The 20,202-nt window shown below is 42.7% G+C and overlaps 1 protein-coding gene across 1 annotated transcript in view; it reads right to left on the bottom strand.

Moving 5' to 3' along the window:
- The window catches only part of LOC140188398 (PALM2-AKAP2 fusion protein-like), a 55,319-nt gene that overhangs the window by 15,413 nt on the left and 19,704 nt on the right, over window positions 1-20,202 (bottom strand). Inside the window, 1 exon segment of the mRNA XM_072244630.1 lies at window positions 1,918-4,054. Within this exon segment, the coding sequence (XP_072100731.1) occupies window positions 1,918-4,054 (2,137 nt within the window).

Here is a 20,202-nt window from a genome sequence, read left to right as displayed (position 1 = left end):
CGGGCGGAAAAACTTGATAAGATATTTTGTTACACCCTCTCAGAAATCCCATTATGATAGTAACCCACATAAAAGTTGCTGGTGAACGCAGCAGGCCAGGCAGCATCTCTAGGAAGAGGTGCAGTGGACGTTTCAGGCCAAGACCCTTCGTCAGGACTAACTGAAGGAAGAGTGAGTAAGAGATTTGAAAGTTGGAGGGGGAGGGGGATCCAAAATGATAGGAGAAGACAGGAGGGGGAGGGATGGAGCCAAGAGCTGGACAGGTGATAGGCAAAAGGGATACGAGAGGATCATGGGACAGGAGGTCCGGGAAGAAAGACAAGGGAGGGGAGACCCAGAGGATGGGCAAGGGGTATATACAGAGGGACAGAGGAAGAAAAAGGAGAGTGAGAGAAAGAATGTCTATCCACGGCCTCCTCTACTGTACATGTCTATCCACGGCCTCCTCTACTGTAAAGATGAAGCCACACTCAGGTTGGAGGAACAACACCTTATATTCCGTCTGGGTAGCCTCCAACCTGATGGCATGAACATCGACTTCTCTAACTCCGCTAATGCCCCACCTCCCCCTCGTACCCCATCTGTTACTTATTTTTATACACACATTCTTTCTCTCACTCTCCTTTTTCTCCCTCTGTCCCTCTGTATATAATCCTTGCCCATCCTCTGGGTCCCCCCCCCCCGTCTTTCTTCCCGGACCTCCTGTCCCATGATCCTCTCGTATCCCTTTTGCCTATCACCTGTCCAGCTCTTGGCTCCATCCCTCCCCCTCCTGTCGTCTCCTATCATTTTGGATCTCCCCCTCCCCCTCCAACTTTCAAATCCCTTACTCACTCTTCCTTCAGTTAGTCCTGATGAAGGGTCTCGGCCTGAAACGTCCACTGCACCTCTTCCTAGAGATGCTGCCTGGCCTGCTGCGTTCACCAGCAACTTTTATGTGTGTTGCTTGAATTTCCAGCATCTGCAGAATTCCTGTTATTTATGATAGTAACCCCCCTGTTTTCTGGAGAAATTGTGGAAATCAAAATGCAAACTATTATCATATTTTCTGGGAATGCCCCATTATCAAAGACTATTGGAGTGGGATACATAATGCCCTACAAGACATCTTTAAATGTGAAATACCCTTAGAGAGTAAGACCATATATTTTGGGTATATACCTCAAGAATGGTTGAAAAGAGATAAATATTTAATGAATGTACTGCTGGTGGCTGATAAAAAGACCCTGACCAGGAAATGGTTATCACAGGAGAGCCCAACTCTAAATGTATGGATGGAAATTACAATGGACATTTACAAAATGGAGAAGATAACAGCATCTGTTAATCATAAGTTGGAACAATTTTATTCATACTGGAAAAAATGGTTTAACTACATAACACCTCATAGGCCTGATTTTATTCTCACAAGTCAATGAATATGTTGTAAAAAAAAGATCGCTCCCTACTCTGTACATAGTTTTCTTCTTTCGATTGTTCTTCTTTCCTCTCCTTTCTATATGTGTATACCTCAGATAAATATTATGTGGATATTTGTGACAAATATGATTATATAATGTATATGTACAGTATCTGAAATACATCTGATGGAAATGTTTGTTTGATGATGAAATTCAATAAAAAGTAAATTACAAAAAAAAAGAAAATGGTAATGGGAGTGTAATACACTCTGGAGGGAGGACTTTCGTGTCCGTCACCAGGACTGGTTTTGTAGCATCAGCACTGACTGAACTGGCAAAGTCCCAAAGGACAGAGCTGTAAATGTGGTCCAGTATGTAGTGTGTGAACCAAGTGAAGGATAAACCTCTTTGACAGCATTTTTAACGAAGGCAAATGCCTCTGTCCATAACAGCATTAATAGAAGTGACCACCTCAGATTTCTCTGCCTCACAAAGGCAAAAGAGTGGATATACCTACTTGAAGGAAGGCTGCCTGCACTCTGCTTCCTCAGTCTCTGGGACCGTAGCTCCTCTTCCCGTCGTTGTACTTCCTCAATTTCTTGTTCAATCAGGAAACTGGTCTGGTGCTTCCATGGCCTCAAGGTGTATGGCTGGATCTCTGAATCCTCTTGTACCAACACTTTACTTTCTGGTGAGTCAGTTTGTACTGCATTGCTTTCTTCTGGAACAGCATGCACATCCAAAAAATCCTGGGAAGCTGAGCTGGCTAACTTGGACTGCCAGCCGAGCTGTGGTACAACTGGCACATCATCTGTTTGCTGTTCAAATACTTTTTTCCGTTCTTCTACTTCCTGGGGTATTCCTTTATCATACAAGCCTTTGACTTTACCTTCTTCTTTCAATTTCTCTTCCCTCTTCGAGTCCATTTCAATTTCCCTCTGGACAAAAAAGACCATCCGGTTCTTGTCCTTATGTTTCGAGAAAGGAGATGTGGGGGGTAATTGGCTTAAGAGAGGCTTAGTCTTTATTTGCACCATTTTCTCAGAGCTTACCGACTTCCTAATCCCTCGCTCCTTGCGAAGAATCTCTTCCCTTTCCAAGGCTAATCGAATTTCTTTCTCAATGGGTGTTTCAGCCTTGACTTTCTGCTCAGAACATTCAAACACACAACTGTTATCAGCCTCCAAATTCAGCATTTCATTTGATGCTGCACAATCACTAGTACACCCATAATTATAGTCATTGGACATCTCTTCTAATCCGGAATCAAGGTCTTCTACTGAGGAGCAGGCAAGCAGATTTTGCTGCATGGAGTCAATTTTTTCGCTATCATTGTCTTCCAGACCTGCAATCTTCTCAGCAGTGAACAAACTGCTCATAGGACTTTTAGGAGATTGGTCATCATCCTTCTCATCCTCGTGGACAGAATCAACTCTCACAGCCTTCACCATGATTGCTGGACTTGTGTCCAAGGTAATGCCATCCTTGTACTGAAGTGGCTGGGTTGATTCAGAAGGTGTGGAACATTGGCTTAAGACCCTGTGGGATTGAGCAGAGGGCATTGGACAGGTTGGAACTTCCTGCCTTGACCTCTCCATCTGGAGGAATTGTTGGCGAGCAGCAGTAAAGTTTATTTGCTCAGTATTGATGCCTTCAGGTTCTGAAATGGGGGATCCGTTATGAAGAGAAACTGAATTGGCATTTTCGATGGACATCTGTAGCTGTGACTCCTCAAGCTTCTCAGTAGAAACATCAAGTGATGGTTTCTCTTCCAATTCTAATGGCTTTATTGAAACCTGTTTCTCTGCAATGGTGGTGCTCTTTCTCACTGCTTGGTTTTTAATAATTTCCCTCCTTTCTTTTTCAAGACTTGCAACAGCGGCTGTTTCTGTAATGATCACCGTTTGGTACTTCCTTTCCTCATCATCTGAAAAAAGTTTTGTTGTTTTTTTTTCTGCATCATATTTCCGAAGCACAAAGTTCGCTTCTTTCTTTATGGTGGTTAACCTTGCACCCCTTTCTGTGCTCTCTTCCTCTGCAGAATGCCCACTATCTGCTTCATTCATTACAGCGTCCTGATCACCCATATCTTGGCACTGAATGACAGCAACCTTCTCTGCATGAATGATGGCATCGTCACTATAATTGATCTCACTTGGAGTGATTGAAAAGGAAGAAGATGAGCCATTCTGTGTGATTGGGTTCAGTGTGGGAGAAAGCAAGTTGGTTCCATTTTTAAGGCTTGGAGCAGAACCACCCTTGTTGACCAAATCCTCATTCTCCACACTGAAGGCCTTTCTCTCAGCTTCCTGCATTGAGATAGGAGCCTCGTATCCCAGACTACACTCAGTTTTGCTAAGTATATGTAAGTCTCTGGAGAGGATAATTTTGTTGCCTTCCTTTAATCCACACTCACCAGTTGCTTCCTCTTCTACCTGATACTTGGTTCCTGCAGGAAACTGCTTTGCGTTTTTGGTTAGAATGTCCCCCTTCTCACAACCTTTGTTACACTCAGGGTCGGGCTCTGGAACTCCTACCAGATGAGTTTCACAGACAGGAAGCTCCCCAAGTACTGGATCCGCAGAGGTAACAGTGCCTTGTTCAGATTCAAACTCATTCACTGAGGCTACCTGGTTTTCAGAACTCCCTGGTTTCTGTTAAAGAGAAAAGGAAAACTTCAGTCAGGGGTGTAAATAATTCTACAGCGTAGAATCTACACTCAGTACAATTAAGATATACACTCAGTGGTACACCTGCTCGTTAATGTAAATAATCAGCCAATCATGTGGCAACACTCAACGCAGAAAAGCATTCAAACATGTTCAAGAGATTCAGTTATTGTTCAGACAAAACATCAGAATGGGGAAGAAATGTGATCGAAGTGACTTTGACTGTGGAATGATTTTTGGTGCCAGATGGGGTGGTTTAAGCATCTCACAAATTGCTTATCTCCTGGAATTTTCATATACAACAGTCTCTCATGTTTATAGAGACTGATGTGAAGAGCAAAAAAAAACCCAGCGAGCTGAATGTACTTGTCAGCTATTCTTAGATGCAAATACAACTCCTACCATGATATTATTTAAACAATATTACTGTATTTACCATCAAGAGTATATGCAATTGTAAATCATAAATGTAACTCCACAGGAGAGAGTGCAGAATAAGCTGAGGCACAGGAGAGAGAATGAAGTGCCTCAGTCTGAAACATTGACTGTTTATTCCCCTCCAAAGCATCCATTTTGTGGATGTGCGGCGACTTCAGTGAACGATATCTGTAATCTGTCAAGTAGGGTCCGTGCACAATCCTGATTTGATGGAGACAGACGTGAGAGAACGGAGGAACATCTAGAGAAACTTCTGAAATGCCTTTTTCGCTGCCACTGTTACTGTGTGATCCAGAATCTCCAGCGGGGAAGGCCCAAAATCCTCGGCTTTGCTTGTTGCTCGGCGGTCGGGATGGGGTCAAAGCACTCGGCAGAGATGGTGCTCGGTGTCAAAGGGCTGGTCGGAGGCTCGAAGTTTTCGGACGGACTCAGAGTAGGCTGTGGTCGGGTGCTTCCAATGCATTGACAGTTATCAGTGCCTGGAGGTTTATGGCAGAGAGAGTTTCTCCCTTCTGCCACCTGCTATCGGGGACTATCGGGAGTCGATTGGAACTTTGAGACTTTTTTTTTACCATTCCCATGGTCTGCCCTTTATCAAATTATGGTATTGCTTTGCACTGCTGTAACTATATGTTATAATTATGTGGTCTTGTCAGTGTTAGTCTTTGGTTTATCCTGCTTTTTTTTGTGCTATCATTCTGGAGGAACATTGTATCATTTCTTAATGCATGCATGCATTTCTAAATGACAATAAACGAGGACTGAGTGTCCTCATAATCTAATAATCTAATGTTTCTCTTTAATGGCAGGACTTCTCTATGTTTCAATGATTTGCTCCAAGTTTGATCAAGGTTTGTGCTGAGAGACAGGTTGATCAATGTCCTGCAGTTTCTCGAGTTTCTGCAGTTTCCATATTGTTATGTGCTTACTAATGTACGTCTTTGTTTGTCTGCTACTGGCATTCACTGCTAATGCCGGTATAACAGCCATCTACAAAAACACAGAACGGCCACGTTCATCTGTTTCCTAACTGAACCTTTTCCACAGAATCCTGTGTGACTGCCCACTGATATCCAAAATATGCCATGCGATTTAGCAGCAAGAAGTAGGCCATTCGGCTCATCGAGTCTGCTCCGCCATTCAATCATGGGCTGATCCACTTCATCCAGTCATCCCCACTCCCCTGCTTTCACCCCATACCCTTTGATGCCCTGGCAAATCAAGAACCTATCTAGCTCTCCCTTAAATACATCCAATGATTGGCCTCTACAGCCGCTCGTGGCAACACATTCCACAGATTTATGACCCTCTGACTAAAGCAATTGCTCTGCATCTCAGTTCTAAAAGGACATCCTCCAATTCTGAAGTCGTGCCCTCTTGTCCTAGCATCCCCTACCATGGGAAATAACTTTGCCATATCTAATCTATTCAGGCCTTTTAACATTTGTAATGTTTCTATGAGATCCTCCCTCTTTCTCCTGAACTCCAGGGAATGCAGCTCTCCGTGGGCCGAAGGGCGTGTATTGTGCTGTAGGTTTTTTTTCTACGTAGCTGCGTAGTTTTTTTTTCTAGTTCCTCATACAGCAACCCTTTCATTCCTGGAATCATTCTCGTGAATCTTCTCCGAACCCTCTCCAATGTCAGTATATCCTTTCTAAAATAAGGAGCCCAAAACTGCACACAATACTTCAAGTGTGGTCTCACGAGTGCCTTATAGAGCCTCAACGTCACATCCCCACTCTTATATTCTATACCTTTAGAAATGAATGCCAACATCGCATTCGACTTCTTCACAACAGACTCAACCTGGAGGTTAACCTTTAGAGCATCTTGCACAAGGACTCCCAAGTCTCTTTGCATCGCTGCATTTTGAATTTTCTCCCCATCTAAATAATAGTCTGCCCGTTTATTTCTTCCACCAAAGTGCATGACCATACATTTCCAACATTGTATTTCATTTGCCACTTCTTTGCCCATTCCCCTATACTATCTAAGTCTCTCTGCAGGTTCTCTCTTTCCTCAACACTACCCGCTCCTCCACCTATCTTTGTATCATCGGCAAATTTAGCCACAAATCCCTTAATACCATAGTCCAAATCATTGACATACATCGTAAAAAGCAGCAATCCCAACACCGACCCCTGTGGAACTCCACTGGTAACCGGCAGCCAGCCAGAATAGGATCCTTTTATTCCCACTCTCTATTTTCTGCTGATTAGCCAATGCTCCACCTACGCTAGTAACTTCCCTGTAATTCCATGGGCTCTTATCTTGCTAAGCAGCCTCATGTGCAGCACCTTGTCAAAGGCCTTCTGAAAATCCAAGTACACCACGTCTACTGCATCTCCTTTGTCTACCCTGCTTGTAACTTCCTCAAAGAATTGCAGTAGGTTTGTCAGGCAGGATTGTCCTTTCAGGAAACCATGCTGGCTTTGGCCTATCTTGTCATGTGCCTCCAGGTACGCCATAATCTCATCCCTAACAATCAATTCCAACAACTTCCCAACCATTGATGTCAAGCTAACAGGTCTACAGTTTCCTTTCTGCTGCCTCCCACCCTTCTTAAATAGCAGAGTAACATTTGCAATTTTCCAGTCATCCGGTACAATGCCAGAATCTATCGATTCTTGAAAAATCATCGTTAATGCCTCCAGCTATCTCTCCAGCTACTTCCTTCAGAACCCGAGGGTGCATACCATCAGGTCCAGGAGATTTATCCACCCTCAGACCATTAAGCTTCCTGAGCACCTTCTCAGTCATAATTTTCACTGCACAAACTTCACTTCCCTGTCACTCTTGAATGTCCGGTATACTGCAGACACCTTCCACTATGAAGAATGATGCAAAATACACATTCAGCTCCTCTGCCATCTCTACATCTCTCATTACAATATCTCCAGCATCATTTTGTATTGGTCCTATATCTACCCTCGACTCTCTTTTACCCCTTATATACTTAAAAAAGCTTTTAATATCTTCTTTAGCCCTTCACTAATATCCAACACATCCACATACATTGTTGCCAGGAACCCCTGCAGTCATGCTACATGAAATACATCATCACTCAGCTGTGACTCCAAAGTGCAGTGATCCAGACCCTGTTAAATTTATCTGTGTGGAACACTGGGACCTGGTAAAGGAATACTAAGTTGATATTTGAGTATCAGCCTTGGAGAGAATGCAGCCCAGATTTAGAAGAATTTAACCTGTACTGCAAAAACCAGAAGTCCTCTCTCCTCTTCTGTGCCACTTCTTCACCTTCATGGAATCTAGAAGTTTACCTTCTATATAACTGGACTAATTTGATTTGGTCAATTTGTAGGTAGTTCAAAGTTCGCCCACGATTACTGCATTAGATGCACTTCTAGTTTCATAGTGTTAAGGGCCCTTAGATGGAGCAGAACTTAAGTATGTTCAGGAAAGATTCCTTGAACATATAGAACATATCATATGCTTTATGGTTATATCGGGAGAGCGCTATGCTTGATGTACTCTTGGGTAACAGGGCAAGATAGCTAACTGAGCTGTCAGTGGGAGAGCAGTTTGGGATGAATGACTATTAGTTTAAAATTAGTTATGAAAAGGGACAGATGTGACCCACAAGTCAAATTGGGGAAAGGTAAATGTGACACCATTATACAAGAACATGCAAGGTTTGATTGGAGTATGCTTTTTGTGAGCAAAGAAATGTGCAGTAAGCGGGAGGCTTTTAAAGTGAAATAACAAGAGTTCAAACTCTGCATGTTCCTGTTAAAGTGAAGGGCAAAGCTGGCAGGACAGGGCAGGTGACAGAAGTTTGTGTAGGGGAACACTTTGCATCTAGTGATTATAATGCCATTAGTTTCAAAGTAAATATACAAAAAGATAGGTCTGGTCTGTGAGTTGAGATCATAAACTGGAGGAAGGCCAATTTTGATGGAATCCGAAATGATCTGGCAAAAGTGTGGATTAGGACAGGCTGTTTTCTGGCAAATGTGTACTTGATAACTGGGACACTTTCAAAAGTGAATTTTTGAGAGTACAGAGCTTGTATGTACCCATCAGAATAAAAGGTAAAGATAACAAGTGTAGGGAACCTTAGTTTTCAAGAGATATTGAGGCCCTGGTTAAGAGAAAAAGGAGGTACATAGCAGGTATAAGCAGGTAGGAACAAATTAGGTGGTTTTGGAGTATAAGAAATATGAGAGAACATTTAAGAAATCGGGAGAGCTAAAGAAGGATGAGGTTGCCCCAGCAGACATAAAGGAGAATCCTAAAAGGATTTGTCAGATATGTTAAGAGCAAAAGGATTGGAAGGGACAAAACTGGTCCTCTAGAAGATCAGAATGGTAATCTATGCATGGAGCTAAAAGAGACAGGGAAGATCTTAAATGGATGTTTTGCATCTGTATTTGCTCAGGAGATGGACACAGAGTCAACAGAAGTGAGGCAAAGCAGCATCGAAGTCATGACCCTATACAGATTACAAAGGAGGAGGTGTTTGCTGTCTTGAGGCAAACTAGGGTGAATAAATCCCTAATTCCCTTGGTCCCTGTGGGAGGCAAATGCAGAAGCTGTATGGGCCTTAGTAGAGAGAGTTAAATCATCCTTAGGGACAGATGAGGTCCCGGAGAATTGGAGGATAGCCAACATTGTTCCGCTGTTAAAGAAAGGTTCTACAAATAAACCAGGAAATGATAGGCCAATCAGCCTGAAATCAGTAGTGGGAAAGTTACTGGAAGGTATTCAAAGGGACCAGATATATGAGTATTTGGATAGACAGGGACCCATCAGGGATAGTCCGCATGGCTTTGTGTGTGGTAATTCATGTCTAACCAATCTTTAGAGTTTTTCGAGGAAGTTACCAGGAAAGTGGATGAAGGCATGGCAGTGCATGCTGTCTACATGGACTTCAGCAGGGCATTTGACAAGGTCCCGCATGGGAGGTTGGTCAGAAAGGTTCAGTCACTTGGCATTTAAGATGAGGTAGTAAATTGGATTAGATATTCGGTTTGTGAGAGAAGCCTGAGAGTGGTAGTAGATAGTTGCCTCTGACTGGAGGCCTGTGACTAGTGGAGTGCCGCAGTGATTGGTGCTGGGTCCACTGCTGTTTGTCGTGTATTTCAATGATCTGGATGATAATGTGGTTGACTGAATCAGCAAATTTGTGGATGACACCAGGGTTAGAGATGTAGTCGACAGCAAGAGATGCTCTCATGCCCTGCAGGGGATCTGGACCAGCTGGAAAAATGGGCTAAAAAATGGCAGATGGACAAGTGTGTGATGTTGTACTTTGGTAGGACTATCCAGAGTAGGTCTTACACAGTGAAGAATGTGTTAGAATAGAGGAATCAGGGAATACAGATCCATAATTCCTTGAAAGTGGCATCATGAGTAGACGGTTAAAGAAAGCTTTTGGCATATTAGCCATCATAAATCAATGTATTGAGCGCAGGATTTGGGATGTTACATTGAATTTGTATAAGTTGTTGTGAGACTTAACTTAAGTATTGTGTGCAGATTTGGTCACCTACCTACAGAAAAGACGTAAACAAGGTTGAAAGAATATAGAGAAAATTTACAAGGATGTTGCTAGGTCTGGAGGACCTGAGTTATAAGGAAAGATTGAATAGGGTAAGACTGTATTCTTTAGAATGTAAAAGATTGAGAGGAGCTTTGATAGAGTTATTCAAAATAACGAGGGGTATACCGTTTGATATATAGGGAAAATATAAGGTTGAGTGGGATTATAACTAGAGGTCATGGGTTAATGGTGAAAGGTGAAATGTTTAAGAGGAACATGAAGGGAAACTTCACTCAGAGGGTTATAAGAGTGCAGAACGAGCTGTCAGTGCAAGTAGTGAATGTGAGCTCAATTTCAATGTTTAAGAGAAGTTTGGATAGGAACATGGATTGGAGGGTATGGAGGGCTATGGTCCAGATGGGACTAGGTAGATTAATGTTTCAGCGTGAACTGGATTGGCTGAAGGGCCTGTTTCTGTGCAGTACTTCTCTATGACTCCAGGAGTAAGAATCCTAGATGACCAGGGATATTGAGACTCCAGTGAGGAAAAAGCAGCCATGAATCAGGTTCAGACAGCTGGGATCATGAATTGTTGTGGATAGTATGGAGGGCTGACAGAAGTTACAACGGGACATTGATAGGATGCAAAACTGGGCTGAGAAGTGGCAGATGGAGCTCATCCCAGATGAGTGTGAGGTAGTTCATCTTGGTAGGTCAAATGTGATGGCAGAATATAGTATTAATGGTAAGACTCTTGCCAGTGTGGAGGGTCAGAGGGATTTTGGGGTCTGAGTCCATAGGACACTCGAAGCTGCTCTGCAGTTTGACTCTGTGGTTAAGAAGGCATACGGTGCATTGGCCTTCCCCAGTTGTGGGATTGAGTTTAGGAGCCGAGAGGTAAAGTTCAGCTATATAGCACCCTGGTCAGACCCCACTTGGAGTACTGTGCTCAGTTCTGGTCGCCTCACTACAGGAAGGATGTGGAAGCCATAGAAAGGATGCAGAGGAGATTTACAAGGATGTTGCCTGGCTTGGGGAGCATGCCTTATGAGAATAGGTTGAGTGAACTCAGCCTTTTCTCCTTGGAATGACAGAGGATGAGAGGTGACCTGATAGAGGTTGATAAGATGATGAGAGGCATTGATAATCAGAGGCTTTTCCCCAGGGCTGAAATGGCTAGCACGAGAGGGCATAGTTTTAAGGTGCTTGTAAGTAGGTACAGAGGAGATGTCAGGGGTAAGTTTTTTTAAGCAGAGAGTGGTGAGTGCGTGGAATGGGCTGCCGGTGATGGTGGTGGAGGTAGACATGACAGGATATTTTAGGAGACTCCTGGATAGGTACATGGAGCTTAGAAAAATAGAAGGCTATGGGTAACCCTGGTAATTTCTAAACAACTTTGTGGGCCGAAGGGCCTGTATTATGTTGTAGGTTTTCTATGTTTCTATGAGTATAGGGGAACACACACTAAATGCTTTTCTCTTGTTTAGGATAGGAGTATTGGGGATGTAGAAGAATATTCGAGGAGGAAATCAGGAGGGTAACAAGAGACATGAGATAGCTTTGGAAGAGATGATGAAGGAGAATCCAAAGAGAGTTTAAAAATACATTAAGAGGAAAAGAATAACTGGAGAGAGAATAAGGCCCTCAAAGACTAAAATGGACATCTTTGTGTGGAGCTACAAGAGATGTGCAAGGTAGCTGATGGTGGTGTAACATGATTACAGTGCTAGTGAAGCAGGTTTCACTGTCTGTAAGGTATTTATGTTCTCCCTGTGATCACGTGGGTTTCCTCTCACATTCCAAAGATGTACGGGCTGGTAGGTTAGTTAGTCATATGGCTGAAATTGGCGCTGGCTTATTGGGCCTGAAGAACCTGTTACCAAGCTGTGTACTTCTCCATAGTTACTATGGAGAGTGATATGAACACTTCAAACTTGATATAAATACCAAGCAAGTCTTTGGGATAATGCGCATTACAGCAGAGGCAATGGATGTCTTAAAATGTATGAAGGTAGATAAATCTTCAGGGCCTGATCAGGTATATCGGGCCAAAATGTCAACTGTACTCTCTTCCATAAATGCTGCCTGGCCTGATGAATCCCTCCAGCATTTTGTGTGTGTTGCTTGGATTTCCAGCATCTGCAGGTTTTTTCTTGTTTGAGATATTAGTATCATTGTCAGTGATGGGTGAAGTGCCAATCGACTGGAAGGTGGCTAATATTGTGCTTTTATTTAAGAAGGGTTGGAAAGAAAATCCTGGGACCTATAGACCAGGAAGTGTAAGGTAAGCTACTAGAGGAATAAGATCATTAAACATCTTGAAAGACAGAGGTTGATTTGGGATAGTCGGCACAGTTTTGGTCATAGGATATTGTGTCACATGAATTTCATTAAGATTCTGAAGAAGTTACCATAAAGGTTGATGGGAGCAGGGTTGGTAAATGTGGTAAACATAGACCTCAGTAAGGTTTTGAGAAGGCTGTACATGGTAGGCTACTATGGAAAGTTAGATTACATGGGATCCAGGGATGGCAGGATGCAGAAAGTGACGGTGAAAAGTTGTTTCTCAGACTGGAGGCCCCTGTTCCCCAGAGGTCAGTACCAGCCCCATTGCTCTTTATCGTCTATATCATGTAAAATGCACAGTTAGTAAGTCTGTATGTGACACTACAATAGGTGGTGTTGACAGTTAAGTTCATTATCTGGATTTACAGAGAAAGCTTTATTAGCTGGCTAAGTGGGTCAAGAAATGGCAAATAAGTGTTTAATTTGGCTAAGTGCGAGGTATTGCATTTTGAGAAAATAAATGAGGATAGGGCTTTCATAGTAAATGGTGGGTCCCTGGCAAGTGTTTTAGAACGGAGTCTCCTACTAGTACAACTACATAGTTCCTTAATAGTGGAATTGCAGGTGGGGAGGTTGGTGAAAAAGGCTTACTAGTTTTCATCAGTCAGGGTATTGAGTATAAACGTTAGCATGTTCTCTTGCAGTTCTGCAAGCTGTTAGTGAGGCCATATTTGGTGTGCTGTGTACAATTTTAGTCACCTTCACAAATGAATGATACCATTAAGCTGGAAGGAGTGCAAAGGAGATTTATGAGGATTTTGTCAGGATTTAGGAGATTGAGTTATGGAGAAAGGTTGAGCAGGTTGGAACTTTATTCACTGGAGTGTAGGAGAATGAAGGACGATCTTATAAGAGGTGTATAAAGTCATGAGGAACTCAGATAGGGTAGGTATACATAGTGTTTTCCCCAGGGTCGGGAAATCAAGAACTCGAGGTTGTGGGTTTAGGGTGAGAAAAGAGAGAGTGTTAGGAAGAATCTGAGGGGCATCTCTTTCACCTAGGGAGTGTTCAGTACATGAAATAAGACGTAGGAGCAGAAATGTAATTATTCAGCCTGTGGAGGTTGACCCACCATTTCATCATATTTATTTTCCCTCCTAACTCCATTATTCTGCCCTCTCCTCATAACACTTGACACTCTTACTAATAAGAACCTGTTGACTTCCACTTTAAAAATACCATTGACCTAGCCTCAACAGCTGTTTGTGGCAACGAATTCCACAGATTCATCACCCTCTGGCTAAAGAAATTCCTCCTCATCTCTGTTCTAACAGTATGTCCTTCTGTTCTTAGGTTATGTTCTCTGGTCCTAGATTCTCCCACTGTTGGAAACATCCCCTACATACCCACTCTATCTCAGCCTTTCAATATTTGGTAGGTTTCAATAAGATTCCCCTTCATCCTTCTAAACTCCAGTGAGTTCAGGCCCAGAACCATCAAATGCTCCTCATATGTTGATCTTTTCATTCCCGTGATCATTCTCCTGTGCCGTATTCTCCAATGCCATATGACCAGAAGACATAGACCTTATGTCTTAATGCCAGTATACACTTTCTTAGATACAGGGCCCAAAACTGCTCACAATAGTCCAAATGCAGTCTGGTGAATGCCTGATAAAGTCTCACCATAACATCCTTGCTCTTATATTCCAGTCTTCTTGAAATGAGTATTAACATAGCATTTGTCTTCCTTACTACAACTCAACTTGCAAGTTAACCATTAGGGAATCCTGCACGAGGACTCCAAAGTCCCTTTGCAGCTCTGATTTCTGAATTCAATCCCCAATTAGAAAATAGACTAAGCCTTTATTCCTTCTACCAAAGTGCATGACCATACACTTTGCATACACAGTATTCCATCTGCCACTTCTTTTTTCATTCTTCTAATCTGTCCACTCCTCCTGCAGATTCTCTGTTTCCTCAACACTACTTTGTACCACCCACAAGTTTGGCCACATAACCATTAATTTTATCATCCAAATGCCTCCCCTTCACCATTCTCTTTTCCCTCTCCCACCTTACCTGCCCATCACCTCCCTCTGGTGCTCCTCCCCTTTTTTCCTTTCTTTCATGGCCTTCTGTCCTCTCCTATCAGATTCCCCCTTCTCCAGCCCTCTACCTGTTTCACCTATCAACTTCCCAGCTCTTTACTTCACCCTTCCCCACCTCCCAGTTTCCCCCATCACCTTGTATTTCTTCCTCCCCTCCCCCCACCTAACTCTGACTCCTCTTCTTTTCCTCTCCAGTCCTGATGAAGGGTCTTGGCACAAACATCAGGTGTCCTCTTTTCCTCAGACGCTGCCTGGCCTGCTGAGTTCCTGCGGCACTTTGTGTGTTGCCAGACTCTGCAGATTTTCTCTTGTTTGTGATCTGACCAGTCTATTTCATCATGTGCCTCCAAGCACCCCGAAACTTCATACTTATTGATGGACCCTATCGTCTTGCCAACCACAGAAGTCATGCTAACTGGCCTATGATTTCCTGTCTTCTGCCTCCCTTCTTTCTCAAAGAATAGAGAGGCATTTACAATTTCCCAGTCCTCCAAATCCATTCCAGAATAAGCTGCCAGAGGAAGCAACAGAGACAGGTCTTTTAACATTTAAAGGGCACTTAGACAGTCACTTGGATAGGAAGGTTTTGAAGGTTATGGACCAAATGCAGGGGAAATGGGGCTACCAGAGATGGGAATCTTGGCCAGCATGGACCAGTTGAACCAAAGGGCCTGTTTCTCTGACTCTATGACCTATAAACAGTTCTCACTTGTTTCAACTAGTTACCTCTTAGCTCTACCCAAACTAGCTCTAAGTCTTTATTATGTCCTGCTGAGCCAAGATCCTTCCTAACTACTCTCGGCAGCACCACCCCATGTCATCTCCCTTTTTACCCACCCTTCCTGAGTATTGAATAACCTGGAATATTTAATTCCCAGCTTTAGTAACCTTGTATATTTTATTCCCAGCTTTCGTAATCTTCCAACCAGATCTGTCATGGAAATTAAGTCACACAGACTTACAACTATTTGTTCTCCCTGTTCCATTAACCATTAATTCATTCGTTGTTTGATCTGAATAAAAATATGCCAAGCTGTTAAGAGAAACAAGGGAGGAAATAATAAAGGTTGTGATTGTAATTTTCTCTGGCTTGTGCTGTGGTATCATTGTTTCAGAAAGAGAAAAGGCACAGAGCATGTACCTATAGGTCAGTTAATGTTAACACTGAGGGTGAGCAAATTATTGGCAAAAACTCCTCGAGGGCAAGGTTAATTAGGACTTGTTCAGGATTCGTGGATCGTGCATCATGGATTCGTTCAGGAAATGTTGTGTCCCACAAACATAAATAACATTTAATGCAGTGGTAACAATGAGAGCTGTTAAAGGCAGCACATTTTTTGTCATCTGCAGTGCTTAATTTGTAAAGATTCTGATAGTTCTCTGATGTAGGATTTTGTCAAGAAAGTCAAATACCATTTGACCCAAGGAAAATACTATATGGTATGATTTGATACATTATTATATCAGACATTGCTATTATTTGAGGATTAATGGTTTTTACTTTATTTACTTAGCTTAGTAAGCAGCAACATTAGAGCCCACCAGCAATTGGACTTCAGTAAGGCCTTTGACAAGGTTTTATATGAGAAATTGCTCCAGAATGTTATAATATATGGGATCCAATGTAGGTTGATAATTTCATTCAAAACTAGTTGATAATAGGAGGAAGAGGTAGAGTTGTGATCGGTGGCGTACCATAGGGATCAGTGCTGGAATCATTATTGTTACATACTTTAACAACTTGGAAGCATTTGTAGGAGGCATGATTAGCAAGCTTGCAATTGACAAGGAAATCGGTGGGGTTTTTGATAGTGGTTGATAAATAGAACAGAACAATGGCAGATGGAATTTAATCTGGACAACTGCCCTTTGGCAGGGTTATTAGAATAGGATATATAAATTGAATGTGCCAACTTCAGGAGTATTAAGAAACATCAGGACCTCGGTGTGCAAATTCAATGATCCCTGAAGTTGGCAGCACAGGTGACAAAGAAGGAATATTGGATTCTTGGTTTCACTGGCTGGGGCACAGAATATAACAGCACTGAAGTTATGGACAAACTTTATAAGATATTTCTTTGGCTACAGACAGAGTACTGTGTACAGTTATAGAGTCATTGAATTGAAACAGACCCTTTAGCCATCTAGTCTGTGCTGACCGGACCTTCTGCCTATTCCTATCTACCTGCACCCACACCATATCCCTCAACTCTTTCCATCCATATACTTATCCAAACTTCTCTTCAATTTTGCAATTGAACCCGCATGTACCACTTCCTTAGGCAGCTCATTCCACTCTTGCATCATCCCTTTGAGTGAAGTTGTTTCCCCTCATATTCCCCTTAAATATTTACCTTTTACCCTAAACCTATAAACTCTAGTTCTAGTCTCACCCAACCCGACGGGATAAAGCTTGCAAGCATTTACCCTATCTGTACCCTTCATGATTTTGACTAGCTCTGTTACATACCCTTCATTCTCTTGCACCACTCTAGGAAGGATGAGGTTTGGACTGGATAGACAGGGTGCAAAGGAGATCCACCAGGACAGTGCCTGGAATGGAGTGTTTCAATTATAAGGAGAGTCGGGATAGACTGTGTTTCTTTTCCTTGGCATGGAGGAGACTGAACAGGATCTGACAGAGGAGGACAAAATAATGAGGGGTATTGGCAGGATAGATGGTAGTAATGCTTTCCTTGTAGCAGAGGTGTGAAGGTTTAGAGTAAAAAGTTTAAGAGAGTAGACGGGGAAAACCTTTTTCGTCCTGAAGGCAGTGCAAATGTGGGGCAGTGGAGATAGATAGTATGGGATTAGTATAGTAGGTACCTTTTGGTCATAGGGCTTTGAGGCACTGAAATACTATTGACCACCTCCATGCCAACCTGTCTGTCTTTGAATGTGGGAAGAAATTGGAGCACCTGGGGGAATGGCCACAGGAAGAATGTGCAAACTCCCCACAGAGGTTGGGATTCAATCTATCAAGGTACTGCGACACTACAACTCTACCTGCTGTGCCAGTGGGCTGCCTTTTCAGGCCTTACCTCTCAGCTCCCTTTCCATTACATTGCAAACTGTATTGGGGCCGTTTCCTACATTCAGAGTTGAAAACTCTACCTCTAACATTACTGATGATCTCTGCCTCACCAAGACTTTCATGTGGTCCATAGAGAGAACATGGGGATAAACACTGCAGACAAGCTACCGCCTCCTTTGTTTCCCAGAACATTCTGGAATAGATCTCATCATTTGGCAACCAACACTTCCTTCTTCCCAATACTGACCTACACTACAGACTATCCAAATACCCTTCCCTGAACTCACTGTCTCCCTGGTAAATACAGATGGAAAGCACTCATCAGGGCCTCACCTGCGTTGCCTGTGTCCACACAGATTGCTCCTTTGGTCCAGAAGGGAACCCATTCTTTCCCTGGCAACTCTCTTGCTCCTGCTGGATTTAGGGAATGTTTCAGAGTTCTCCTTAAATGCACTTAGAACATAGACATCTACAGGCCCTTTGGCCCACAATGCTGTGCTGACCACTCTAGCAACTGCCTAGAATAACCCTACCACATAGCCCTCTATTTTTCTAAGCTCCATGTACCTATCCAAGAGTCTCTTCAAAGACCCTTGCCACGGATGTTTCATTGTCTTCTGCCCTGGATGTCATTTTTAGGTTCATACTGTATTCCTTGAGACCCATCAGTACCAGATGTCTATACCTTTAAACATCTCAGCATTTTCTGCTTTAATTTCAGGACATTGTCTGTTATTGATAAAGCCACAGAGTACAAGATCAGAGGAGTTTTGTTTGAACTATCGAACAAAGCACTGTGCACATGTCTGTCACCACACCACTGCAGATGTGTTCTATCAGCGGTGAGTGTGCAGGGAAGTTTTGGGAATATTGAGAAGGCTGCATTAGTTTAGTTATGAGGGGAAGTTGGAATAGAGAAGACTTGGGAAAATTAGCAAGATGTCTAGAATTGCAAAAAGCCAGGACAGGAATAAGTAGGGTTGAGTCTTTTCATATAGAAATTACTAACTGTTGGTCATGAGGTTAAGGTGGAGGGTGGAAGAGAATTTATCTGAAGACTGAAATCACTGCCTGAAAGGATGGTCAAAGAAGAAACATTGTTACATGAACAGGATGAATACAGGTTTCATTTTCTTACCTGCAGACCTGGAGCTGATATATTGGAACAATTTGAATAGCTCTTCACAAGCAGATTGGACGCAATGGGTCAAATAACCTCACTCAATGACATTAACGTCTACGATCCTGCAATTTAGTATCACTAACCCAGGGACTTGGCTAACTGAAGGTCACCATCACCTATGAAAGGAACATTTTACTGAGAACACAGTTGCTCAGGAACTTGGCAGTCAAAGTGAAGGATAATCCAAAGAGCTTTTACAAGGTATATTAAGAGCAAAAGGATTGTAAGGGATAAAATTGGTCCTCTTGAAGATCAGAGTGGTCGGCTTTGTGCGGAACCAAAGGAAATGGGGCGATCTTAAATAGGTTTTTTGCGTCTGTATTTACTAAGGAAGCTGGCATGAAATCTATGGGATTGAGGGAATCAAGTAGTGAGACCATGGAAACTGTACAGATTGAAAAGGAGGAGGTGCTTGCTGTCTTGAGGAAAATTAAAGTGTCTCGAAGGGTCTCGGCCTGAAACGTCGACTGCATCTCTTCCTACAGATGCTGCTTGGCCTGCTGCGTTCACCAGCAACTTTGATGTGTGTTGCTTGAATTTCCAGCATCTGCAGAATTCCTGTTTATTGAGTATAAGAGCTGGAATGTTATGATGAGGTTGTATAAGGCATTGGTGAGGCCGAATCTGGAGAATTGTGTTCAGTTTTGGTCACCAAATTACAGGAAGGATATAAATAAGGTTGAAAGAGTGCAGAGAAGGTTTACAAGGATGTTGCCGGGACTTGAGAAACTCAGTTACAGAGAAAGGTTGAATAGGTTAGGACTTTATTCCCTGGAGCGTAGAAGAATGAGGGGAGATTTGATAGAGGTATATAAAATTATGATGGGTATAGATAGAGTGAATGCAAGCAGGCTTTTTCCACTGAGGCAAGGGGAGAAAAAAACCAGAGGACATGGGTTAAGGGTGAGGGGGGAAAAGTTTAAAGGGAACATTAGGGGGGGCTTCTTCACACAGAGAGTGGTGAGAGTATGGAATGAGCTGCCAGAGGAGGTGGTAAATGCGGGTTCTTTTTTAACATTTAAGAATAAATTGGACAGATACATGGATGGGAGGTGTATGGAGGGATATGGTCCGTGTGCAGGTCAGTGGGACTAGGCAGAAAATGGTTCGGCACAGCCAAGAAGGGCCAAAGGGCCTGTTTCTGTGCTGTAGTTTCTATGGTTTCTATGGTTCTAAGTTAAAAACCTGCTCGAAAATGAGATCTGATCAGGTGATGATGGATATGTCACAAGCATCCACATTGCTTAATTCTATTTATAAAGCCACATGTTATAATTGTACATGATCTGGCAACACCCAGGCACTGTTATCTAGAAGCCTCTATTGACCAATCACACTCTTTCTGTTGCAAGTTAAATAAATGAATACTGTCTGTGCACCAGCTGCCGAAACAGAGACTGGGCAGCTGAAGATGGGGAACAAAGCACTGGATTTGGTTTATTATTGTCACAGGTTCCGAGATACCGTGAAAAGCTTGTCCTTCATACTGTTCAATCATTACACAGTACATTGAGAGGCAAAACAACAACGAAATACAGGATAAAATGCAACAGCTTTAGAGAAAGTGTAATGTAGGTAA

The sequence above is a fragment of the Mobula birostris genome, chromosome 26 (genome assembly GCF_030028105.1).
Source record: "Mobula birostris isolate sMobBir1 chromosome 26, sMobBir1.hap1, whole genome shotgun sequence".
Taxonomy (NCBI): Eukaryota; Metazoa; Chordata; class Chondrichthyes; order Myliobatiformes; family Myliobatidae; genus Mobula; species Mobula birostris.
This window is presented reverse-complemented; position numbering and strand designations above follow the sequence as displayed.